The sequence below is a fragment of the Gadus morhua genome, chromosome 22 (assembly GCF_902167405.1).
Source record: "Gadus morhua chromosome 22, gadMor3.0, whole genome shotgun sequence".
Taxonomy (NCBI): Eukaryota; Metazoa; Chordata; class Actinopteri; order Gadiformes; family Gadidae; genus Gadus; species Gadus morhua.
The window spans coordinates 23403693-23430706 of NC_044069.1; the positions used below are offsets into that span (position 1 = coordinate 23403693).

The 27014-nt window shown below is 45.9% G+C and overlaps 2 protein-coding genes across 4 annotated transcripts in view; one reads left to right on the forward strand and one right to left on the reverse strand.

Moving 5' to 3' along the window:
* The window catches only part of LOC115535694 (serine/threonine-protein phosphatase 6 regulatory ankyrin repeat subunit A), a 36552-nt gene extending 14704 nt beyond the window's left edge, over positions 1-21848 (forward strand). Inside the window, exons 16-29 of one of the 3 annotated variants that reach the window (XR_003974543.1) lie at positions 153-264; positions 470-496; positions 614-688; positions 14157-14358; positions 14885-14972; positions 15732-15849; positions 16488-16707; positions 19011-19098; positions 19202-19285; positions 19577-19721; positions 19801-19883; positions 20096-20178; positions 20272-20363; positions 20955-20975. Coding sequence is in view for 2 of the 3 variants with exons in the window: in XM_030347105.1 (XP_030202965.1) it covers positions 153-264; positions 470-496; positions 614-688; positions 14157-14358; positions 14885-14972; positions 15732-15849; positions 16488-16707; positions 19011-19098; positions 19202-19285; positions 19577-19725; positions 19801-19883; positions 20096-20178; positions 20272-20363; positions 20955-21256 (1723 nt within the window). In the remaining variant the exon portion in view is untranslated. Of the gene's footprint in view, positions 1-152; positions 265-469; positions 497-613; positions 689-2193; positions 2554-14156; positions 14359-14884; positions 14973-15731; positions 15850-16487; positions 16708-19010; positions 19099-19201; positions 19286-19576; positions 19726-19800; positions 19884-20095; positions 20179-20271; positions 20364-20954 lie in introns of those variants that run through there. The other 2 variants (XM_030347105.1, XM_030347107.1) reach the window with 2 other exon arrangements.
* A 376-nt stretch (positions 21849-22224) lies between these two features.
* btd (biotinidase) lies at positions 22225-25194 on the reverse strand. Its single transcript, XM_030347108.1, has 6 exons — positions 24613-25194; positions 24058-24207; positions 23825-23973; positions 23528-23705; positions 22812-23435; positions 22225-22658 (listed from the first exon to the last, which is right to left on the reverse strand). The coding sequence occupies exons 1-6, from the start codon at positions 24877-24879 to the stop codon at positions 22386-22388; spliced, it is 1641 nt and encodes a 546-aa protein (XP_030202968.1). The 5' UTR covers positions 24880-25194; the 3' UTR covers positions 22225-22385.
* Between the last annotated feature and the right edge of the window lie 1820 nt (positions 25195-27014).

Sequence of the window (27014 nt, forward strand, 5' to 3'; positions counted from 1 at the left end):
GTGTGTGTGTGTGTGTGTGTGTGTGTGTGCGCTGAATTTCTACAATGGAATCTGCTCGTAACTGAAAAGTGCTTAAATTCTCTTTTTTCCCTCCAGTGCATGTCCTATCCCCAATGCTCGTTCTCCAATAGTATTCTGTGTGTGTGTGTCAGGTGCCTGGAGTACCTGTTGAGGAACGATGCGGACCCAGCTGTGCGAGACCACCACGGCTTCAGCCCTGTGCACTACGCCTCGGCCTACGGTCACACGCTGTGCCTGGAACTGGTGCGAGCTGCTCCACCAACACACTGCTTGCCTAAACTCCCAGTGTCACGTTGTAATTATAGTAATCAAGCGCATTACCAGTCGCAGTGAACGCTCTTGTGTGTCGGTTCTAACCCTTACCCTAACCCTAACCACGTTGTAATTATAGTAATCAAGCGCGTTACCAGTCGCAATGATCGCTCTTTTGTGTCGCTTTCTGTTTCAGATTGCTAGTGAGACGCCCCTGGATGTGGTGAGTTTGGGCGGTTTTACAAGACAGTGAGCAAAAGGGCAACGTCGACACCCTCTGCTGGGAATGTAGTGAGTATTGCAGCCTGTTGTGCTGAGTGTGTTTCCCCTTCGGTTTCAGCTGATGGACACATCTGGACTGGAGCTGCTGAGTGATTCAGAGTGCAGCGCCCCCGTCAGCCCGCTGCACCTGGCCGTGAGTCCTGCACTGGTTCTTTCCCACCTCCCCGCTCTTCTCCACCTCCCTTTGTGTGTTTGATTCAGCTCATTCGACAGGTCGCTGTCGAATTCAACTTGATGAGGTCTAAGTTAGAAGGCACGACGTCAGTGTATCTCTGAGATGCATCTAGGGGTTTTTAGTTTTTTTGCACTACCCTCCACTCCACTTATTTTTAGAAACTAGGTCGTACCGTACGTGGATCTTTTTGTATTTACTCAAATTTTGATTGTGCATGATTGTGTTTCTTGAAAGCCTAGATCTAAAGATCTAATGACTTAGGGCCCTATCTACGAAGGTATTATTGTAGCAAAAGTCTTTAGCACCTGTAACTGCAGATTTTGAATGCGTTCACTAAAGTCACATTCAATTTGAAGTCGTAAATATTTATTTTGCATGTGTACTCTAAAAGTCACAAATGTGTAACAGTACATTTGAAGTCGTAAATGTTTTTTCTGCCATTGTAAACACAAAATAGCGTCTATGAGTTCACAAATCTGTGTTACAGGTGCACAAATCCTATCCTGTGCATTGCAACTTCAAAGAGTCATACACTTGACACTTTTGCTACAATCGTTGCAGCACAGTTGGTGCAAAACACATTCGCACACCCGTGTTTCAAAATCTGAGAACATGCCCAAAAGTGTGCATTTGTAAACCCAAATGTGACCTAATGCATCAGAAGTTGTGAAAAAATTTCCTCACAAATAAAATGATAGGCTACAGAATGCTATGTTGATTCAGCATTTTAATGAGCGAGCACAAGTCCATCGTTACAACTGCTCGAATCTGCTCCTGCAAGTCTCAGCTGTGGGTTTTTTCGCAGGTAGTTTTGCAACACGTCTAGGTGGTACATGTGTAGCAAAAGTATTTTGTATCCGTAGATGCAAGCAGAGCGTCCGTGGGCGGGACAAAATAGTTCCACCCATAATTTCCTAATCCAATGAAAGTCGCCGGCAGGGGTGCATTTTTCAAATTACACTGGGACCCATCGCAGCCTTGGACCTTTAAAGATCGCAGCACACTCTTTGCGTGGGATACTTCCTTTCTGGAGAAGTGAAGAGGTCGTCCTACTGGACGGAGGTGGGTATCCTACATTATGTTAAATGAAATGACTTAGTTCAAGTGAATTCCCTGTCTTGGATGCGGCGCCGCCTGTGTGAAGTTGCCCCCCCCCCCAAATTATTCGAAAATAGTTTGAATACCCCCAACCGCCCAAATGATTCGAAAATATGTGTTAAGTGCTGGTTTGTACCGGTAAAATGACAATTTGCTACGCGATCACCAGATAGCTAGGCTAGTAGTACTCATGCTTGTCCATTGAGCACTTGACATAGCCTCGGGAGGGTCGCCGCTGACGCATAGCCTTTGGCGCATGCAGGTGGCTTTCAAGGTGTGTCTACTATACTTGCTCGCTGAGCTAAATCTAAACCCTAACAAGTTTGTTTCGGTTCACTTTAGCTAATATACAACTTTTCCTGCAGGATTTACACATTCCTCACATCGACTGGGAGGACAGTGGCCTCATTCCGGATCCTTACTGTGGTGTCCATGTGCCCGAGAGTGACTACCCTCTCAGGCCTGAGGAACTTGCGGGACTTCATGCAGCAGTGGACCCACTGGCACCGTCCACATGCATGGGGGTGGACATATTCATGGCTGCAGTGCAGTACATGCAAAGCTTAGGGTATATATATAAGATTATGTACCCTCATTTCATGAGTGATTCTCAGATCATTCAGCTCCCAGAGCTTTAGAGATGGGTGTTACAACATTGAAATGTCTTGTAATGTATAGAGAACATAGTTATGGCTTGTGAAAAACTTTATATTTGGATTAAAACGCATGAAAATATAAATGAATGGTCTTAATTCATTTTCTTTGGCAAGTGACCATGGTATAAGAGGGATAATGCCCTTCGAGGTGTCCAACATTAGTTCTGTTTGTTAATTCTTGTTCATTTGAATGGGAAAAAATGTTGACGGTCCAAATGTTAAGTCGACTGACCCTCGGGAACGAATAATCGAGTATTCTTTCTGACCCATCCCTACTCTCGATCAGAGTAATGTTGATAGGTTTGTGGAATGGTTCGACAAGATTGCAGTGGTGAAGTCTACTTTTTTGTAGTGGGTATACTGTGATGATTCCCTCCTAGCCTCGTACACACCCGTCCTTTAAACACCACCATGAGTAATTGAGAATATTCAACACTCGATATTGTTATCAGTTTCTACGACAATAAACAGTCAAATTAAAATCACCATTAGGCACTAGCATCAAATAAACTATAAAGCATTAATAAATAAATAACTGTTGACTATATATACACTACTATTGTATGTAACCGGCCTGGACTCAGTTATATTGTGCGAAGGAGACAATAAGCCTTTTTTAGCCTCTCAGGCCCTGAGGGCGCATGACCCATGCAAAATAAAACAAACTTCACATTACATTAGGGATATTTGGTGGAATACAAAAAAAAAGTGCACAGCAGCGCAGGAATGAGTAGTATTTGGCAATATAACAATCACAATGACAGTCAACAATCAACGCAGCAAATATGACTCATTTTAACATGTGTGCAACAGCACTTGAATGAGTATTTCTGACTCAATAAATTAGGCCAAACCCGACCTCACTGGTGCCAAGGCACATTTCTAGACTTTGACTGAAGTCATCGTAGGTCTGGTAGTGTGATGGTACACGGAGTGTGCGGAAGCACGTGGATGCCCTTGGATAATTGTTGTTATCCACCACCTCCACCTTCATATCGGTCATTGGGATCTCCCAGCCCACCCAGAACTTGATGAGCGGATTTAGCTTGTCCTGGGAGACTGCATGTTAAAAACAGAAGAATAAAACAGAAATTCCTTTATAACTCATTGCATTATTTCAATCATAATTTCTTCAATGGGGTCTGACTTTTTTGCTACACATTTAATTTAATGAGCATTACTTACTACCGTTTAGATTATGTCTTCATAGAAATAAGTTAAGTATTAAGCACTTAATACATCTGTAATGATTAAATAGTAATTGTAATTTTACATATGAGTAGGAAAATAAGAGTTATTACCTCGGGACTGCAGGTATCCTCGGCCTCGGATGGGAACACTTGTGTGATGGCATCAGGTCTTGCTTCCCACAAGTCCAGAACATAGGTCTCTTTCAGACCTTGCTTGATCTGCTTCAGCTGTTCTTTTTTGAGACAGGTTATTTTTACCCAACTGATATGTTTTTAATAGTGTGAGAGAAACCGCAGGTTCAGATACTTTCCCTACATATTCAACAGTCTTCCAGAAGCATTAACTGCATTTAGGAGCATCTGACTTAGAATCACTGTTATGTATTTCATGATGAACTGCTAACACACTCATAGTGGAAACAAATCCAGGCTCATATCAACATACAATACAGCACAGCTTAAAAATCCTGCTGGGCTCTGAAAAGATATATTATATTGGCAAACATTTGAAAAGTTTCTGCTACAGTTATAGGGGCTTTTCCATCTTGGTGTTCCTGGAAAGGCTTAAGGTTCGGTTATGCTCCTACAACCATGCACTAACCATGCACCAACCATGCATGCAAAGAGACTTACAGATACAGTATTAGGGGAACACTAAGACCTATGTAAAAGCACCCAAAAATCAACATGTCATAGGACCATTAAATCTAGACTGGTAAATGTGGAGTTACTGCATCCTGAAGGAGATTATGCAGCAGCCAAGAGCGGTTGGTCTCTTTCAAAATTGAGTAGTCCATTTCCACAGCGAGTTTATTTATAACATCCCTCTGCTTCATAGATAGAGTTGTGAGGTTCCCATTGTTGCTCTCACAGACTTCATAAAGCTTGGACAGAAAAAGTATGAAGTCAGCAACATTTGATATCAACATATCACAAATTGGTCCCTGAAAGTTCAGTTTACTTCTCCAAACACACTCTGTATCTCAATTGAGATTGACAAGCAATCTAGCATTTGCCAGCACAGTAAAGAAATGACAAAAGTAAACCAATGTATTCATTGTGCACTCCCCTTTACTTACTGGTCCAATGGTTTCTCGAACATCAATGTCAGTTATGTCTTCAAGGGCAATGGTGGCCGTTTGTGGGGTGCCACCAGCCAGAACATGATACAATGTTGAAAAGTCTGGCCCAAACCAGTGTGCCATGCTTACAGAAATGGGTCCATTGTCCATTGCTATCCCTGTTTTTAGCCATTGGAAAGGATGGGCGGAACATTGACAATGTAGGGTAATTTTCAGATATCAACAAATGACTTTGTCTGTCTACGGCAATTAAAGGTCTCTAAAGGCATTCAATTCTATCTATATCAACCCTTAACTGCTTTTATTGTGAGTATGTGTTTTCAATGTAGTGCTCCAATTTTGTTCTATTTTAGATGAAATTACAATAAAACGCATTCCGATCTGACTGTACCTTGTAATTTGGCCTGAAAAGGTCTTGCCCAGTCAATGTTTGGGGTCTTGTGTAAGAAAATGGAAGAACAATTGATTCATAGCAATTGGGGTAAATCATATTTACTGTAACTGTAAAATGTAGAAAAAAACTACTCCACTCCTTCAGCTCTGTCCTGCACTCCTTCAAGTCTGCCCTGGATTTGAGGCTGGGTAGAGCATGAAGGCATTGGCCTTATCATGTAGAGATAAATGTTGTTTTTCTAATTATTCAAAGTATTAAAATATGGTGGGTAGCGTGTTTTGTTTATATGTAATACTTGAGATGCTACGCAGATCCTCTAAATCTTTTCTGACAATTTTAATCTATTCACTTTACAGCTACATGACACTTGACACTAAAAGCTAGGATATGGATTAGGTATTAAGAAACGTGGAATGTCAATGATATTGGTATCGATTCCTAATTTTCTTGTGTTGTTACATTTGTAGGAAACATGCAACCGCATAGAACGTAAAATAAACTACCCAACAAGAGACACAGAAATACAGTAAAATTTGCAATTACATGGGCAAAGCCATACACTGAATCATGACATTTCTCGTACTCCAGCCTTCAATACCTTTTATCACACCATGCTGCATGAGTAGGCAAGTAGTCAACAGCTAAGTCCTCCCCACAAATTTGACATGACTGCTAAGAGAGGGTCATAAATAAGTGTATGATTAAACAAAAATAATGTTGCCAGCAATGCTGATGTATTTTAATCAAACAACGATTTGTATTATTTTCCTGAATTGTATTATTATGTATGAAACTAAAACATCAGTGGAAGCTTACTATGGCAATGACGTCATCATTTACGTCTTTGGCGGCTGCTGTGTCTTCGGCGTCGTCTTCGTCATCGTCATAAATAAGGTTGGGCTCATCTTTCTGAAACAATACAAAAGTAAAAGGACTTTTCACCATAGTGTAACGCGGAATACATCACAAAAACACACAAAAAAAAGACTTGCATTGCATAATTTGATATGGTGGAGAAGGAATCTGTGTGCTTTGGAATCTTATGGAATTCCACAGCAGTATGTGCCAATGGTTTGAGATCCAGGCTCTCCTAGAGCGGTACTATAAAAAATACTCTCCGCTGTTGGATGATGTTTTTAGGATCTTCCCCGTGTACCCCTGTGTCCCCTGGGGTAGGGATGTAATTTTTCTCTTGCCACTGCCACCTTGACAAAATAGAATATAATTTTTCAAACCACTTTGTAAGGGGGACTGATTGACAGGGTACAAAAGAACATTACTGGTTGGTGAATTACACAAAAAAACAACGTTAAAAATAAGCAGCATGAGGGCCTGAAAAATACTTTACAGGACAGGAATAGTACAAGGCCGCTAATGATTAATTTGTGGCGGTCTAACTGAATGTTTGAAAAATAATAAATAATTACTCGTCGGCCACAACAGTAACCTTAAGCCAGGAGTATGCTCATCTGACAACTGTTGCGCATTCACACGAATTCCAAAATGTATTCGTGGTAATCCCAGAGCATACATTCCGCGATACAACCAAAACAAGAAGATGAAACTTTACAGAATATGTCTTTAGAAATATATTTGTTTTGTAGTTTCCAGAAACACATGCTTCACCACCAGAAACATTAAACTTCAATAAAACATTTGGTTACACTTCACTTGAAGGTACTTACATAAGGGTGCCATGATACTGTCTTAACTATTACATAACATCGTTCATGAACATCTAATACACTTTATTAATACTTATAACGGATGGATAACAAAAACAAATAACACTTAATGACAACAGTCATAATACTAATGAAGTGTGTTTGATGTTCATGACAGTGTCATGCCATGTGCTTTCACTTTGAATAAAGTTCCACGGTGAAAACCAAAGGATTTCTTGCCAGGCGATATGAAAGATGTGAATCAGAAGCATTTACATTTACATTTAGGGCATTTAGCAGACGCTTTTATCCAAAGCGACTTACAATAAGTACATTTGTCATAAGAAGTGCATCAATGTATCGCTATCGGTACAGAAAGGATGTTCATAGAACCAAGTGCAAGTACCACGATCGCTAGGTCAATCAATTCCCCGTGTTACAGCCATGATAGCAGCTACTGCAGTTGCTACACAGTTAAGTACTACAATACAATACAATACAGTACAATGTACAATGGTGGTCAGAAGTGGGAAGGTGGCTATGCAGAGTCGAGGTGGACTCTGAACAGGTGAGTCTTGAGTCTTTTTCGGAAGATAGTGAACGACTCTGGGGTCCTGAGAGCGGCAGGGAGCTCGTTCCACCACTGAGGTCCCAAAACCGAGAAAAGTTGTGACTTTGCTGAACGGCCTTTGCTAGCTCTTAGCGATGGCGGTTCCAGACGTCCAGCTGAGGTAGTTGAGCGGAGGGATCGAGCTGGGGTGTGTGGCTTTAGCAATGCTTGGAGGTAGGCAGTGGCAGTTCCCTCGACTGCCTTGTATGCCAGTACCATCGTCTTAAATTTGATGCGAGCTACTACAGGGAGCCAGTGGAGGTCCCGGAAGAGGGGGGTCACATGGGAGAACTTCGGTAGGTTGAACACGAGGCGCGCTGCCGCATTCTGGATGCGCTGCAAAGGTTTAATCGCAGAGGCAGGAAGTTCAGCCAGGAGTGAGTTGCAGTAGTCGAGGCGGGAGATGACCAGTGATTGGACAAGAAGCTGAGCTGCTTCCCTTGTGAGGAAGGGCCGGATTCTGCGGATGTTGTAAAGTGCAAATCTGCAGGATCGGGCGACCGCAGTGATGTTTGCAGTGCAGGATAATTGATTGTCCAGTACCACCCCGAGGTTTCTGGCAGTTGGAGAGGGAGATACAGTAATGTTCTCGACGGTGACCAGTAAGTCCATGTGTGGGCAGTCTTTCCCTGGGATTAGGAGGAGCTCGGTTTTGTTGAGGTTAAGCCTCAGGTGATGGGCAGTTGTCCAGGTGCTGACGTCCGCCAGACATTCCGATATGCGTGTTGCAATCAGGGTTTTCTCAGATGAGGGGAAAGAGAGAAATAGCTGAGTGTCGTCAGCATAGCAATGATAGGAAAAGCCGTGGGATGCAATTACCGAGCCCAGAGACCTGGTATAGAGGGAGAACAGAAGAGGCCCAAGTACAGAGCCTTGAGGGACACCAGTTTCAAGCGTGCAAGGTTTGGACAAGGAGCCATTCCATGTCATTTGATAGGTGCGGTTCGCCAGGTAGGATGTGAACCAGGAAAGAGCAGATTCAGCGATGCCAAGTTCGGCAAGAGTGGCAAGAAGGATCTGGTGGTTCACCGTGTCAAATGCTGCGGACAGGTCGAGGAGAATGAGGACCGATGAGAGGGACGAGGCTCTGGCAGCACGGAGGGACTCAGTCACCGCGAGGAGAGCCATCTCGGTGGAGTGTGCCTTCTTGAAGCCTGACTGGTGAGGGTCAAGGAGGTTGTTAGATGAGAGATAGGAGGACAGTTGGTTAGCAACGGCACGTTCCAGTGTTTTAGGCAGGAATGAAAGAAGAGATACCGGTCTGTAGTTCTGGATGTCGGTGGTATTAAGAGTTGTTTTTTTGAGGAGAGGCTTGTCTTGAAAGACGCTGGAACAATGCCTGAAGTGAGGGAGGATTTGATAATTGATGTGAGAAATGGCAGAATGTCGCTTGAGACATCCTGGAGGAGAGAGGAGGGGATAGCGTCAAGGGGGCAGGTGGTGGCATGGTTAGATGTTATTATTCTGTTGACCTCGTCAGAGGTGAGAGGGATAAATTGGGTAAAGACAGAGGAGGGGATGGGAGGAGGGAGAATGGAGGCATGGATAAAAGAGGAGCTAATGTCCTGAATAATGGACGGTCCAGGTTCTATTCCGCAATAATCAACAATAGCCCTGGTAACTCCAAACAGCTCTTTTCAACTGTCCATCACCTTCTCAAACCCCCTTTACCATCCCAATCTGATGTCACCACGGAGAGGTGCAACATGCACATCAACTTTTTTAAACAAAAAGTGAATAACATCCGCTCACACCTCTCCATCACTACTGCCCTGCCCCTTCAAACTGCTGACCCACCGATTGACTCTGTCCAGACCCTCTGCTCCTTCTCCAGCATCACAAAGGAAGAGGTGGAGGACGTCATCAGGAAAATGAAGCCATCCACCTGTGCACTAGACCCCTTCCCTACAGCTCTGCTGAAGGCCAACATCTCTGCTGTCTCTCCACTCATCACCAATATCATTAACCACTCCCTCCTGGCCGGCCATATCCCATCTGCATTAAAAACTGCTGTCATCAGACCAACATTAAAAAAACCTACCCTTGATCCAGAAGTCCTCTCCAACTACAGGCCCATCTCAAATCTCCCATTTCTGTCAAAAGTTCTGGAAAAAACAGTTGCAGCACAACTCCAGGATCACCTCATACAACATCACTTGTTTGAAAAATTCCAGTCTGGTTTCCGCTATGGCCACAGTACAGAAACAGCCTTGGTCAGGGTCACAAATGACCTCCTGATGGCAGCAGACACCGGCTCCCCATCTCTCCTCATCCTCCTGGACTTAACAGCTGCTTTTGATACGGTTGACCACAATATTCTCCTTCACCGCCTGCAATACACCATTGGACTATCAGGAAATGTAAAGAACTGGTTCACCTCGTACCTCACTGACAGAACTGAGCACGTTGCCCTGGGCAAAGCAAAATCACACACCAACAACGTCACCTGCGGTGTCCCCCAGGGCTCGGTGTTGGGCCCCACACTGTTCTCACTGTAAATGCTCCCCCTGGGTAGTGTCATTAGCAGGCATGGCTTGTCTTACCACTGCTATGCTGATGATACACAGCTCTACATCAGGACAACCCCCACTTCTTCTGCCCCTCTGCCAACATCCACACTGACCACCTGCCTGGAGGAGATAGGGGCGTGGATGAAGCTCAACTTCCTACAACTTAACAGCCATAAAACGGAAGCCATCCTTGTTGGCACGCCACATCAGCTCCGCTCCCCCACCATCACCAATATCACCTTCTCTGGCAAAAACATCCCCCTTTCCACATCCGTCACCAACCTCGGTGTTAAAATGGACCCACAACTTAATTTTGACACCCACATCAAACACCTCTGTAAGACAGCTTTATACCACCTCAGGAACATCGCCAAACTCCGCCAATCACTCACCCTGGCTGATGCAGAGAAGCTCGTCCATGCCTTTGTCTCCTCCAGGTTGGACTAATGCAATGCACTCCTCATTGGGATCCCTGGCAAGAGCATCCAGAGGCTCCAATACATTCAAAACAGTGCTGCCAGGGTCCTGATGAGGGTGCGCAAGCATGACCACATCAACCCCCATCCTGAAATCACTGCACTGGCTCCCTGTCTCACTCAGAATTGAGTACAAGGTCTCCCTCCTCACCCACCAGTGCCTTCACGGACTTGCCCCCCTCTACCTTCAGGAACTTCTCACCCCCCCGACAAACTCACGTACACTCCGTTCAGGATCCACTCACACCCTCCAAACCCGACATACGAAGCTGTGCACCATGGGTGATCGGGCCTTTTCTGCTGCTGCCCCTAGACTATGGAACGCCCTCCCTGACCACCTGAGGGCTCCACAGACTACAGCTCTTTTTAAACGGAACCTCAAAATCCGTATGGAGTGCCTCGTCACCTCGTCGGAAATTATTGGCAGAGCTATTTTGTCCCGCCCACGGATGCTCTGCTTTTAGGCATCTACGGATACGAATCACTTTTGCTACACATTTACCACCAAGACGTGTTGCAAAACTATCTGCAAAAAAACCCACAGCTGAGGCTTGCAGGAGCAGATTCGAGCAGTTGTAACGATGGACTTGCGCTCACTCATTTAAATGCTGAATCCACATAGCGTTATATATCATTTTATTTGTGAGGACATTTTTCAAAGATGTACAACTTCTGATGCATTAGTTCACATTTTGGTTTACGAATGCACACATTTTGGGCATGTTCTCAGATGATGAAACACGGGTGTGCGAATGTGTTTTGCACCAACTGCACTGCAATGATTGTAGCAAAAGTGTCAAGTGCATGACTCTTCGAAGTTGTGATGCACAGGATAGGATTTGTGCACCTGTAACACAGACTTGTGAACTCGTAGGCCCTATTTTGTGTTTACAATGGTAGAAAATATATTTACGACTTCAAATGTACTGTTACACATTTGTGACTTTAGAGTACACATGCAAAATAAATATTTAGAACAAAACAAAACAAATTTACTGTGACTTTAGTGAATTTAAAATCTGCAGTTACAGGTGCTAAAGACTTTTGCTACAATAACACCTTCATACCTATCTTGCATCCAGTGCAATTGACTTTCTACACCGACGCATGTGTCGTTGCTAGTTTGCAACTGGAGCGGAGAGTTCTTTTCCCTCCAAAGGCACGCCTTGCTAAATTAGGGAATGATCTTGCGCCCCAAGGGGCGGTTCAGCGAAAGGAGGAGTTCTGGCGCAAACGTTCCCTGGTGCTTTTTTGTAGTTTCAGAAAACAATTCCGCCACAAATCAGGAAATACCTGGTTTAAAGTCAGAGGCGTGTTGTTCAGATGCTATTTTTAAGGGCGCATGCATAATGTTGCTTGTGCACCTCGCGCATACACTTTGCTTCTCTCATCTACCTAGCCACACATTCTTGGTAAATTATTTGGGAAAGAACAGCTGATACAGCGGTAATAAGTTGTACTTTTTAATCAATGCATCTGCAAACACCGTACAGCAAACACATATTTTCTTGACACAGACATCGTGTGCAAGCCCATAACTTTAAGGATTGATGAGTATTTGATTGTGAGAAAACATTGTTTTACCGCGAGTGAGTGTTAAAAAGAATGAATGAATGCGGGCACGCGTGTGTGTATGTGTAAAATAATTGATGAATGCGGGCACGCGTGTGTGCATCCATCTGTTTAACGAGTGCTGTCAAGCGAACAAAATATTTAATCGCGATTAATCACTTCAATGTCATAGTTAACTCACTCAATTTTGAAAGGGCAGTAATAAAGTGTATTTGGTAAGATGGATATAAGAAGAGAGACCCGCAGTGAATTGAACCTGGTCAACTTGACATCGGGTAGGTGCATTGGGCAGGACAGTGGGCCTACCGTAAAACTTCAATAGCTCAGGCTTTTATTTGTTTCAATCACTGAACTTTCTAACAAAACTCTTGCTCAGCAAAGATGGGAAATACTATAATATTTATTATTTAAACCAGTATGAATATTCCTACCGTACGAAGGCCTATACACATTACCAGGCTATTGAATAACGCCTACACACACACACACACACACACACACACACACACACACACACACACACACACACACACACACACACACACACACACACACACACACAGGCGGAGTGGTAATTGGGAGAGTCGGGAGAATTCCCGATGGGCCCTTAACGTTTTGGGGCTGTCGAGCTGATTACTGCGGGATAACAATATTGCGTTTATAAAAGTTCCTTGCAGCGCCTTCCGGGAGCCTGAGCTGTGCGCCCGCAACCTCTCACTCACTCAACAGCTGCAACACTCAAAAACTGTCAACGTCGCAACCAAGCCGATTTCGTCTTGAGGGGAGTAACTGAGCGGCCCCTCCCGAAGTGGTACAGCCCAGGTGGGCCTTGAACTGCGATTGGTCGGAAAGACGTAACAGCTAAATACAACATTAACTCTCGTGCAGGCTCGACAGAGGGACACACAAACCCACACACACTTTTAAGGAGTTTTTCACCCGCTCCGTATCCTTGCTTGCCTCAACAAGTTTGTGCGGAGTGCTTGTTGTTTTGTTTCTGGTGTAGCTAGAATCCAGTATGGTGTTGTAGTTTTTTCTAACGTGATTAGTTGTTGCTAGACAGCAGGTGAAAAAACAACAATGTTTGCCAAACCAAAAGAGCGTTAAATCGTGCAATAAAAAAATGAACGTTGTTAAAATTGGTTTGCGTTAATGCCGTTAATAACACGTTTAACTGACAGCACTAGTTTAAACACACGCTAAACACAAATGCATAATACAGTCCATGGCAATGTATATTAACGGGGGGACACATGCATATTAGGAACACAAGTCGATAACGATAATGCATACAATACTGGTAAGAAACTATGTTTGTTAATGTATTGCGTATATCATTAAATACAACTGCAGTTACCGCATATCATATGTCTGTTATGTTTTCTTTGCCAACATTTATTTGAGGACGTTGTGGAAGAAAACGCTATTCCATGTGTGAATTAGGCCATATTATTTGGCCATAAACTGAGCCATTTGAAGTTTAAAGTTCATGTGGTCATGCATCTGTCTCATCGGAGGCTGCAAATGCGCTGTCAAAATATCAACTTGTCAGATTCAAATGCGCTCATGGCTCTTAAAGGGGAGATGGCACTCTCATTGGTTTATTGCACGTTACGCCCAAACCACACCTTAGGCTACTTCAGGGCAACCCTTTTTAGATTTGCATTGGGCGCAAGAGTCATTTATCCGCCGATATAATAGCAACATCGCCATAGAACCGCCCAGAAAGCTACTTGCGTTTGGCGCTTCTCACTTGCGTTAAAATAGGGCCCCTGATGTCCATTTTAACTGTGTGTATGATAGTGTGTGTGTGTTTGCTAATGATAATAGAATAGATAGAATAGAATATCTTTATTGTCATTGTAAAAAGTTAAACAAAATTAAGTGCAGTCCTTGTTCAGTGCAAAAACATCACATTGAGGTAATATGTACGTATGCATAAATAAATAAATAACAGCTAAATTAAAACTATAAAAATAGTCAACTATAGTCAACTTAAGTGCACTAAAAAACACACAAGACACACCCACACAAACATTCACATTCATAAATGTGCTTACACAAATGTGATAAACAACTATGCTTTGGTAGCAACATTTAGTGAGGTTATGGCTGTTGGGTAAAAACTGTATAATATAAATAGTGTGTGTGTGTTAATGTTTGTGTGTCTGTAGGCGTACCACGGCCACTGCGGGGCCCTGGAGGTGCTGCTGTCCTCCCTGCTGGAGGTGGATGTCAGGAGCCCCGAGGGACGGACCCCCCTCAGCCTGGCTTGCTCCCGGGGCCACCAGGAGTGTGTGTCCCTGCTGCTCCATCACGGGGCCACACCCATGTCCCGCGACTACTCACACAAGAGAACGGCCGTGCACGCCGCAGGTACACTTACAAACAGATTTTATTGCATTTTGCTGTTGGTTAAATGCACATTTTCTATAATTTATTTGATTAGAATATTTCAATTGTATTTTGTACTTTTATTGGCTAGTTATATTCTATTTACTTGCGTGTTTATGGCTGGAGCTGAGCAGCAGTACAAATATGATTTCCTCTGGGCTCAATAAAGACATGTGTATGTGTGTATCTGTACATTTGAGCGCCTGACCAAGCAGGGGTATATGTGCAGGTATCAGATGGACAACGTGGCTTGAAGCTGTGTTAATGACTCCGACATTGACACAGAGATACAGATAGTGCAATCCTTAATATGTTTCTAGTACTTTGGTAGAATGGAATAGAAATCATAATTTAAAACAAATCTAATGAGAAGGCTAGATGATGCAGATTGACATTTGGCTTAATGTGTGTGTGTGTGTGTGTGTGTGTGTGTGTGTGTGTGTGTGTGTGTGTGTGTGTGTGTGTGTGTGTGTGTGTGTGTGTGTGTGTGTGTGTGTGTGTGTTCCAGCTCTGAACGGATATCCAGAGTGCCTGCGTCTACTCATGTCGGGCAACAACCAGCACACTTCAGTGGACGTACAGGACAGCAACGGACAGTAAGAGAGTGTGTGTGTGTGCGTGTGCTTGTGTGTGCAAATATGTGGCTCAAACACTTTACAAACATTGAGATAACTCAAAGTCGTTGTAACAAACATGTAATGTGTAAACATGTGCGACCTGACCCCGGTTTCTCAGCGTCTTTACTAAAGCCGCAGAGCAGGCCCTGGTCCCCGTGTCGAGGGGCGTCATATCTCGCCCTATGACCTCTGCTATCTCCTAGGTCTGTCAGTGGTTTTTTTGTCTGCTTGTTTTTTTTATGTCAACACCAAGCAACCAAAGTGTAGAGTGACGGGTTGTTTACTTCATCTACGGCTCTCATGTAACGTGAGCGGAGGGTGTGAGCCCACATGACTTGGTGCCTCAGAGTCGGATCCTCTGATTTGTTAGATTGTGTAACATTAAAACAAGCACTTTATTTTGTGTGTGTGTGTGTGTGTGTGTGTGTGTGTGTGTGTGTGTGTGTGTGTGTGTGTGTGTGTGTGTGTGTGTGTGTGTGTGTGCAAGACTCAAACCGCAAATATGCATGCAGACGTGCTTTGGTTTTGTTGTTTTATCTATTTTTATTGACTTTCCACCCAACTGGTCCGATAAAGCCATTACTTCCTACTAGAGATTACTCTGATCGTAACAGTACTTTAAGTAGCTGTGTGTGTGTGTGTGTGTGTGTGTGTGTGTGTGTGTGTGTGTGTGTGTGTGTGTGTGTGTGTGTGTGTGTGTGTGTGTGTGTGTCTGTGTGTGTGTGTGTGTGTGCGCAGGACTCCTCTGATGCTGGCCGTGCTGAGCGGACACACAGAGTGTGTGTACTCGCTGCTCGGCCAGGGAGCCAGTGTGGCCGCCAAGGACCGTTGGGGCCGGACGGCGCTGCACCGAGGGGTGAGCGCTCACTCACTCACCCACTCACTCACTCACCCACTCACTCACTCACTCACTCACTCACTCACTTACCCTGCCACCCACCCACCAACCGACTCACTCACCCACCCACCCACCCACTCACTCACTCACCCACTCACTCACCCACCCACTCACTCACCCACCCACTCACTCACCCACTCACTCACCCACTCACTCACTCACTCACTCACTCACTCACTCACTCACTCACTCACTCACTCACTCACTCACTCACTCACTCACTCACTCACTCACAGACCAAGTTCCAGTCAAGTTTCCACGGGTACATCAGCCGGTTTTCCTGTGAATAATCAGCATCTATCATGAGGTACTCCTTGTCTTCAGTAAACCGGTGGTTCCATCGCTGAACCTGAACTCATCACGTCTTTCTCCAGCTGACACTATTAGAAGCAATACTCTATGTTGTAGTTGATGCTCCTATTGTAGAAATGCTCAAATCTCCCCTTGTTCCAAGGTCTGTTCAAACGGTCAATCTGGTGGGGTTTAACTCCACACAATAGGTGAAGGTTCAACGGTAATCATTCTTCAGCACAGACGGCTCTCCTGTCTGAACATGTCCTCTAAAGTGTGTTTGTATTTTCTTGTGACCCCCCAAGGCAGTGACAGGCCAGAAGGAGTGTGTGGAGGCCCTGCTCCAGCGGGGGGCCAGTGTGTGTGTGAGGGACGTGCGGGGCCGCACGCCGGTCCACCTGGCGGCCGCCTGCGGGCGGGTGGGCGTCCTGGGGGTCCTGCTGCAGGCGGCCAGCTCCTACCATGCCCCCACCCAGCTGACCGACAACCAGGGATACACACCACTGCACTGGGCCTGCTACAACGGTACTCCCACACAGACACTCCTCTGTGGTCAGATACCTGTTGCATATTCTCGAAGAAAGTTGTCCAATCCCGGGTTGCTTTAACTCACTTCATTTATTATAAAGTCGTCGGCATGTTTCGGTATGGTAACTGAAGCTATACGGAGGGAATTGTTTCTAACGCGAGTGAGAGGAAAATACCGTGATCTACTTCAAGCCCCCCGGGCTAAGGCCAGCTGATGCTGGCTTGGTGAGGAACGGCCACCCCCCTCCTCTGCATTCCCCCATCGACGATGACCTCCAGCCTCATCTCTCCCATAGCCACAACAACAACTCCAGCCCCAATGTCTCCTCCCTTTGCGATTTTCCAGCTGAATTTAAGAAACTGGAATATGTTGGCATCAAACTTGCATCTGTGTCAATGATAGCATCGCCAGGTCATGGCCACAGGCTGATGACACCCAAGAGGATGGCGCCCCAGCCCCCCCCCCCTGTACTGATAGTAGTCCTGAGTATTACTGAGACAAAAAAGGGTTCAGCCGTAGACACAGTATAAAGGAAGTTTCACATAATCTGGGAAATTTAGACACACGGCTAACCTCACAAATCTCATATCTATTGCCTCCAAACCAAAACCAACCTTAAAGCCTATCAACAACACCATCAGGATGGCTCTACTTAATGTGAGTTCTCTTAATAACAAATCATTTTTAGTTAATGATTTTATTACCACTTCTAAACTGGATTTTATTTTTTTAACTGAAACATGGCTGGAACAGAATAACAGTGCAACAGTTCTGATAGAGACAGCTCCTCCCAACTATAACCTTTTTGATGCATGTAGATCTGGAAAATAGGTGGAGGGGTTGCTGCTGTATTTAAAAATGTATTTCAGGGGAAACAGATGTTATTTGGTGATTTTCCATCATTCGAATACCGTAGTGCTGTATTGAAATGCTCCCCCAGAGTTCTCCTATTAATTATCTACAGGCCACCCACATATTCTGCAAATTTTTTCGATGACTTCACCGAATTATTGTCTAGCATCTCCACAGAATTGGACTGTCTAGTTATAACTGGTGACTTCAATTTTCATACTGATGATTTGAATGACAAGTGTGCAAAAAAACTTTTTACCATTTTGGACACATTTGAACTGTCTCAACAAAGAGAAAGAGGCTACTCATTGTAAGGGGCACACTCTAGACCTGGGGCCGTATTCACAAAGGATCTTAGGGCTAAAAGTAGGTCCTAACTGGAGAATTTAGGAGTAACTCCTAAAAATAATGGGCGTGTCACTCTTAAATTTAGGACTCCTAACTTTTTTCACTAAGAGCAATTCACAAAGTATTTTTCCAGATCTACAGCATCAGGGGAAGGCACAGTGTTGATGGCGTCTGGCGGGCTGTTGTCTCTCTTCAAGGTCTGTGGGCTGTCTGCCATCTGTAAGGGGATCTAGTTGTCATAAAAAAGGTAAACAAAGCACAGGGATGCAGCAGGTTTTTGTTCCAGTGACCATTCACTTCATCTCAGTTTGTCCCAGTGCGTCCCAGCGCCATGCCAGTGTATTTCTCCTAGAGCAACAAGCTATGTGGACACGAGCCCTGATGACCGAAGGTGATCAATAATTGTCTACTTTATGTTCATTCAACAAAATATAAGGTATTTAGACAAGGAAAGACTCTCCCTACCCCTGCGAGAAGGCAGTCTTGTTAAGACTGCCTTCTCGCAGGGGTAGGGAGAAAAGCTTGCTGGGGGTTTAGTCCAATCAGATCACGGCTCATTAGTAAACAGCCTCTCAGAGCCAATCAAGGACTCTATTGCTGTTTGACCCTCCCCCAGGTTCAATCCGCCTACATTATTGTATTTGATCGGATTGTATTTCAGAACTCTCTGAGTTGTATCATTGTTATTGGGTGAAAACATGATGTATGACCCGGGGTGAATGGTTGACTGGACTACATTTTTGGGGTAGTTAATGAGCAGCATGCTGAATGCCCTGAAATAAAGTAAGATATAACGAAAAATATATATATTAAATTAATCAGTCCCCGATCGGGACAAATACCTTAATGCGAGCGCTATTAAGGTATTTATCATAAACTACCAAGATGGCTGCTGCTGTTGTGTCACGCATCCCATTGTTCTGATTGGTTTTAGGTCTTTCCAATTTTATCCAGCGAGAACATTTATAGAATACGTCATTAACTGTATTCTGATGGGCTCAGGCCTATGTTGAAACTCCTTCTCCAACCAAGACAAGGCTGAAGTTGTGAGCACAGTCTTTAACATCATAGGTGAAACCATCCTGCGGTCTCTCTCCAGGTTATGACGGCTGTGTGGAGCTGTTGCTGGAACACGAAGCCTTCAGGAACATTCAGGGAAACTCCTTCAGTCCACTGCACTGTGCTGTGTGAGTCTGTCTGTGCACGCACGCACACATTAACACACATACGCACGCAGATTAGTGATTATGTGGATTGGAGATTTCTGACGGTCTGTGTTGTCTGCTGCAGGATGAACGACAATGAGGGTGTGGCGGAGATGCTTCTAGACTCTCTGGGCAGCGCCATCGTCAACACCATAGACTCCAAGGGCCGGTGAGAGAGACACACACACAGACACTGACGGACACACACAGACACACACACTCTGCAGCAGAAATAGCGCCACAGTTCTGCCCTCTGTCAGCAGAATGTCATTATTATATGCTTCAGAGGTTGATGGCTTGTGAGTACAATCAGAATGCACACATTTAACTTGCTCCACCTAAAAAATATCAACAAACAAATAAAAAGTTGGGGAGAAATAAAGTTTGGATAACGTTGCATAAGGTGGTCTCTGCTATGAAGCGGCACAGCGGTGATACTGACTGAGCGTTGAACCCCCAGGACCCCCCTCCACGCCGCGGCCTTCTCCGACCATGTGGAGTGTGTGTCCCTCCTGCTGGGGCATGGCGCGCACGGCAACACCACGGACACACACACCCGCAGCACACCCCTGATGATGGCTGCTCACAACGGACAGACCAACACTGTGGGTAAGTGGGCACATGCACACGCACGCGCACACGCACGCACCCACACACGGGTGTAACCAGCGTTCTGGGTTTCAGAGGTGCTGGTGAGCAGTGATAAAGCCGACCTCACGCTGCAGGACAGGGACAGGAACACTGCCTTACACCTGGCGTGTGGAAAGGTAAAGCACGCTCACACACTCCCATCTCACTCATTATCCCATAATGCATCGGCTAAATAATGTTGTTTCATTGGACCTCTTGTTGCCACTGTTAGACCAGCCATCAGCTCAGATTTCATTCTTTCTTCATCTGTTTGTGCAACTAAGATTTCATTTTCTTCTTCTCGTCGTCGTCCTCCCTCCCCTCCCCAACTTGGTGTCTCCCTCTCCAGGGTCACGAGACGAGCGCCTTGCTGATCCTGGAGAAAATCCACGACCGGAACCTTGTCAACTGCACCAACGCTGCTCTGCAGACGTACGTATCCAACACCACCCACCGGCTGTTGTAGGGTGTTGACTGGAGAGCCCCTGAGAGACCCTCAGTCTCTCATCCCTCTCTCTCCCCCAGGCCCCTGCACGTCGCGGCCAAGAGCGGCCTGACCGTGGTTGTCCAGGAGCTGCTGGGGAAGGGGGCGAGTATCCAGGCCGTGGATGAGAACGGTAAGCCCTGGGGGTCACTGTTCCTCTGTCTCGCTACCAGCGTGACTCGTGGGGTAGGAGGAGGGGATCACTGCTCTCTGGACCGGAGCAGGACATTAAGTTAGAGATACGTGGTACCGATGTCCTGCTCTTCAAGAAATGTTTTCCCTTTATATGAAGAAGTATGATATGATAACATTTATATCACACTTAAATTTCGTATTTGCTCTCCGAAGAGCCTTACAATTGAGAATCAAGCATATGATTACAAAGTGCTGCACAGCTAACTTGCATGCAGAGCACCTATAGGCATCCGAAAGATACGTTTTGTTGTCCAATTATATATTACTGCATAATAGTAAAAGTAGATATTTGAGCTTTAATGATCTCTGCCATGGGGCGCCCCGTTGGCGCACCGGGTTGCAGCGCGTACCATCTAGGCACAGTCCTCAACGCAGCAACCCGGTTTGAATCCTGCATGTCCTCCCCTCTATCGCCCATACCTGCCACTCAGTCCCTCTCTATACTAAAGCATTAAAAAAATATATAAGATATCTGCCATAACAAATCCTCCCCCCCACACATACACACACACGCGCGTGTGAGTTGTAGGTTACACCCCGGCGCTGGCGTGCGCCCCCAACCGGGACGTGGCCGACTGCCTGGCGCTCATCCTCAGCTCCATGATGCCCTCCTCCCCCATGGTCACCATAGCGACTCTGCCCACCACGCCCCGGGCCCGGACGGCCGTCAATCACCACCACTCCTCCTCCTCGAAGCACACCGACAAGGGCGTGGTGCATGCCCCGCCCTCTCTGCGCTCCGGCCACGGCCCCCATCGCAGGCGGGACCGCCCGTGCTCCGCGGCCTCGGCGGACGAGGAGCTCAACGACTCGGACTCAGAGACATACTGAAGAGGCCCCGCCCACTGCTCCCCTTTAACCCCAGACCAATGCCCGGTTAATGTGTCTCAGAGACGCTGCTATTGGCCGCTGCCCCTGATTGACTGACAGGCCAGCCAACCACTCAGGAGATCGGGAAAGAGGGAAAATGAAAGTATTGATGTTGAATGAAATGGAATATAAATAGTATACAGTACATTTGAATTTTAGCCTTTCCCTGTCCACTGCCCGGGGTGTGGGACGCCTCTGGACTGCAACTTTGGATTTTTTGGTCTTGGTCTGTACTGTTGTGTAATGAAGAGGTGTGTGTGTGTGTGTGTGGGTGTGGGTGTGGGCGTGTGTGCCTGTGTGTGTGTGTGCGTGTTTGTGTATGCATGTGTGCCTGCGTGTGTGTGTGTCTGCGTGTGTGTGTCTGCATGTGTGTGTGTGTGTGTGTGTGTGTGTGTGTGTGTGTGTGTGTGTGTGTGTAAATTATCTGTGTCAGAGATAGAAAAGATCCATGGACTTTCCGAAAAACATTTCCACAGAGGACAGATTTGTCCTTGTTGTAAATGTTTTTAAAGGCGTTTGACGTAATAAAAAAAAGATATGTTTTGAAAAGATACAGAAGATGTTGTTTCTTGGGGAGTGGATGGTAAAGGGCAAGAAGCAGACTCCACTAAAGCATGAGTTGTGTTGTTCAAGGCGCGTTCATGATCCTGGTAATGCCTCGTCAGTGACACTTACGCGCGTTCCCGACAGCGACCGTTCATGAGCACTGCGTTCGGAATCTTAACTATTCGTCACCAACTGGGCATCTCTATCAAATCTGGCCCCAGTTGCTAAACAGAAGTAGAATCATTAGAAGGTCAGGAGGTGTCGTTCACAAGAACTCTCTGACGTAGCGAAAATGTTTTCCCAATAATTCCCAGCGATCTGAACGAGCCATCATTCACTGGAAGTGCCGCTGAAGTCATCAAAGGGTCAAAGGTCGCAGCAAAGTCTTGAGATTTGTCAAAATTTAATTATCGATTTATATATATATTTTATACATGAACCCTTTTATTCAGTCAAGACTATCCCTTAAATTAAATTAATTTCAATACAAATTGATAAATTGTGTAAATTGTGTAAACGTTTGCATTGCAAAAATGCAAACACCTCAGACCCGGTCCAGGTGATACATGCGTCCATAGAGACAGGCGGTGACCAGGCCTGCGGCCATGTTGGAGTGCGCCATGGTAACGGTGCCGGTGGGCTTTATGTCAAGGTGTCGGGGCTGCTCCAGCTTCACGCCGCTGACCACCAGCGACGGGTAGACGTGCGGCGTCTCAAACCTCCCGCTCAACACGAAGTCCATCTTAGACTCGGCCTCCACCACTTCCTGTCCGCAGGACGTTGCCTTTTGGCCGGCACATCGGACCAATGCACAAACCTTGAATTTGAGACAAGTAAAGACATGTTACAATTTTACTTAGTATTTTCGGAAAATAACCTGAGTGATTTACCCGGAACCTTCAAGCAGTGAGTCAAACACCCCGACCGTTAAGACTGACCTGCCCTCTGTATTCAAGGTTTTTGGTCGTACCTGCAGGGCGTAGCGGCCATTGACTGTGTGCGTGCCAGCAAACGCCCCGAGCGCGTAGAGCTCACCGCCCCCTGGCTGTGACCTCCGGTACTGCAGGTAGCAGCAGAGGGTGCCCTGGCAGACCCTCAGCTGTCCCTTCACCGCCGGGAGCCGGGCGAACGTGAAGAGGTCATACATCATGGAGGAATGAAAGGTGGGGGAGGAGGAGGTAACGGGGCGAGGAGAGGGAGATGGGGTTGAAGCCATGGAATCCAAACAGTTGTTCTCCTCCTGCTTGCAGTGTCTGGACTCCACCACAGACCAAAAGGACCCATCTCCACCGACGTCCTCCACCTCTCCCCCAGCAGCCTCCTCCTCCGCTCCCGACCACAGGGGATCCAACACAGGCACCCGGGCCACCAGGAGCCGGCCTTCCTCGGGCTGGCCCTGGAACGAGTGGTGGTGGGCGAGGGCGGAGGCCGGGGTGAAGATGCCGCTTCCTGTCATGCCCAGCACATCACTGCGGACGTTGGCCGCCAGCACCGTGACGCCGGCGCCCAGGCTGAAGGCTCGCTGGAACTGGGCGGCGGCGAGCAGGGGCAGCTGGTTCATCCAGGCGGTGGGGTAGACCAGCTGGCGCACGCCCTTGGAGGGGAGGGAGGGTTGATGGGGAGGAGATTAGGGAGTTTGGGAGTTGGTTCGAAGGACATACATGCTTGTCGTGTGTCTTCCTTTACCCTCTCCACCAGCCCCACCGCGGGCTCGCGAAACATCAGATCGAAGCAAGTGAGGACGCCGAACCGCCCGGCGAAGGGTGTGTCGAAGGTGATCAATTCTGGGCTCGGGGGCACGTCAAAGGCCTTTTCAAAATAAAGGTTCTGCTTGTGGTAGCGTGCCACCAGCTGGCCGTCAGAACTGTTGTCATACGAGCAAATAAAGAAATCAACAGAATAAAATAAAAGTCTGACTGTTAACACGCAATTTCCCCGTATCAGCGAATCCAACGACAGGAGAAGTTGAACCAACAACGGCACCTGAAAACTACGTCTGTGTTGAACTGCCAGCGGCCATCGGGGGGGCAGGTGGGGGGGTCCGTGCTTGCGGGGCAGGGCTGCAGGCTGGCCATGTTGGCCACCAGGTAGAGGCTGTAGCAACGGGCCATACAGCTCAACCGCTGGAGCACCTGAAACACAGAGCCATTCTTTACGATTTGATCCGAAGTAAGATCCAAAGGCAAATTTTTAAATGAAGATAACGTGATTGGTACGTCAGTGTTGTTGTATCTTCCCGGCTGGGTACAGGGGTTCCAGCTCTCAAGTCGGGGGTCAGGGACGGTCTCTAGGTAGCTGGATATGGAGGAGCGGCTGAAGTTGAAACCATGAATGCCGTCCTCTGGAAACACCAGGATCTGGACACCCTGAAGAAATTGAAAAATACATTCTTTGTATTCTGCTACGTTCAGTAAGTTTTATGTACATTAGCTGGGGGTATGGTTTAATGTTTTGGTAGCAGGGGTTGTCTTGTCTATTTTAAAACCAAGTCATATCTGTTTGTAAGATTGTATGTATTTATTGTGTTATAACCAGCTTTTTGCCTGTTATTTTTGTCTTGATGTGTTCTCACTTTCATTGGAAGTTTTCTTATTTTTGTGTTTGTTTTATGTGTGGAACCCAGGAAGACTAGTTGACTAGTGTTCATGAATAATAAAAGAAAAAAAAAATATTCCCCAAACAGTCGTCAAGAAAATTGTACATTTACGGACACTTTATTTCCAAGAGAAGCAATCATTACTTCGGTTAGGGTTTGTAAAAAATGTCTTTACTTGTTGAGATGCCCGCCTGGCCTGCTCCTCGAAGACGTCCAGGTTGGTCCTCATGTGTCTTAGCGCAGCGGCCCGCGTCCGGGCCAGGTGCGGCTCAGGGGTCAACACAACCCGGTGTTCATACACCGCCGCTATGTATGAAGATCTACCCAGTCTCTCTACTTCATCGGGATTCAGACCAAACGACGACGGAAAGACACAAATCAGAAAACAAAGAGTTATCGAGAAACCTCTGATATCCATAGTTAACGCTGTAAGAGTCTCCATATGTAACTGTCCAACCGGTTACTCGTCCGCAATTGGAGGGATTGTGAGTGGAACATAATTTGACGAGTTGTGCAGAGTAGACCAGCCGATAGTGCACTTTAGACCGTAATTAACGAAACGCCCCCTTTACAGTGAGCTATCCGAGCACCACCGACGTAAAGGGTATCATTTCACAATATAGTTTATGCGTTTCTTGTTGTCTTGCTGAGATCCGAGACACACAAAGTCTGCCATTGAAACGTTACATTTCAAGTAAAATACATTTTCCTCCCAATAATGGAGCCCAATGTGATGCATACGGAATTGCATCTTAACCAAAGCATAATACATGGAATCTTATTTTGAAAGAGGCCGACTGGAAGTTTAAAAAACATAACCCGGAACTGTTGTCTGAAAGGTGATCTGTAAACAATCCTCACACCCATGCCCTACAGAACACGATTTCATTATTTTGTAACTAATATCTCGACTTCATTATCGGTGGCTGCACATATCTGCCGCGGAACACTTCGGACATCATATACGTCATCGTCTGAGTGCAGAAGCATCACCACAGTCAAGAGGTAGGCCTATGTCACGGAACAATAGGCCTATCTCACGAAAATCGGAAATGACGTCACACCGGGTAAACATTCTTCCGGCGTAGTCATTTTTGTATTGCCGTCAATGCAAAAATGGATCGTTTCTTCGCCACTTCCCTGGTGGGTATTCCCAAATTGCGATTCGAAGATGTGCAGAAGATTGTGGAGACACACTCAGCAACACCACAGCCCAGGCTGACAAAGGGGTACAAGTTTTTTGTGGAGGAGTTTGTACACAATTATCAAGGTAAGTTGTCTAAGGTGTTTTGTTGTTGTCAGTAGGCTACTCAATGGCCGCCTTGCTCATTCATGTTTTGTGATGACAAGCAAACCATTTACGATCCATATAAATCGTCAGAAATATTGTCTGGATGTGAAATGTGTGTAAAATGATCATATTTGTTACGTGTAGACTATAATATTATGAATATAATTAGCCATGGTGGCTATGAAGTCTCCGTGTGTAGCGTTAGCATTTTAGCATTAGTTTAGCCGAGGATAGGTTCAGCTAGTTATTTGCTGACCAGTTTTCTTCCGATCAGCGACATATTAGTAACATTATGTACATGCTAAGTGTCAAATATAGTTGATGGAAAGGTGGTAGTGAGAGGTAGATGCAACCGCTCGATGAGGAGCCCCACATACTACAGGTTTCTGCTGAGTTAGGGCCCGTTGGCCCAAGTCTGTTAGTTTTGATAGTCTGTCTGGACTAACAACTGCAGTTGCAGTTTTCCTCTTCTTCTGAAGTTCAGATCATTTTCTTTGTTCTTTCTTACAAACAGTAGCGTGCTTAAGACTTGGCCCACCTAGCTTGCTGCAATGTTGTGGCTGTACAGAGTAGACCTATGTATTTTTCTTCCTCTTCATTAAGGCACAAGCCGTAAATAAAGGAAATGTGTTGAGTGCATTAAAAGGACAAACATCTGGGCTAGTTCATGTTATAACATTGCTAAAACAACAGATGTAATGGTGGCCCAAGAGTTTTGCACGGAACTGTACATGGGTTTTCTGCGGTTGCAGGCTCCTTGCCAGTTTCCAATGGCCTTATATCAAGGTCCTACCTACTAAGTTCAGTAACTCAATTCTTATGGTGTTCACAGATCACCCTGGAGGCTGTTGGACAACTGGGTCTCTCAGAGCTGTAGCTGTGCTGCGGGCAAAGGCTTCTGTAGCCATATAACCGCTCTGTTCCAGACAGCGCATTATGTGCAGCTGGGCCTTGATGTGGTTCCACCTTCCCTGGCCTGTACCAGTCAACCACAGATGTGGCATCGACCTCGAACCCATGTGTGCTGTTGTGTCCTCTGTTCAAATCATACACTTCAGTATTTGTCTAGAGTATATGCATTTCCTGTATTGTTGTTCGCCTCAGGGAATCCATCCAGAGGCTGTGAGTGACCTGGTGGTGAAGAAACCCAAGTCGGTGGGGAAGACTGGAGTCAAGTCCACACTCTACAGAGCGTATGCTGGTAAGACATTTGTTTTGCAATTTGCACTCTGTTAAACTTGCTCATTATGAAAAGATGCATATTAGAATACATCTGTTATCACTAC

Bases quoted from the DNA above. Each gene is read 5' to 3' on its own strand.
- btd (XM_030347108.1), bottom strand. From the start codon at position 24,879: ATGGAGACTCTTACAGCGTTAACTATGGATATCAGAGGTTTCTCGATA. The intron at 24,208-24,612 runs GTAAAGACATTT...CAATTTCTTCAG, and splicing joins CCAGGCGGGCATCTCAACAA to GGTGTCCAGATCCTGGTGTT. The intron at 22,659-22,811 runs GTACGACCAAAA...CTCAAATTCAAG, and splicing joins ATGGCCGCTACGCCCTGCAG to GTTTGTGCATTGGTCCGATG.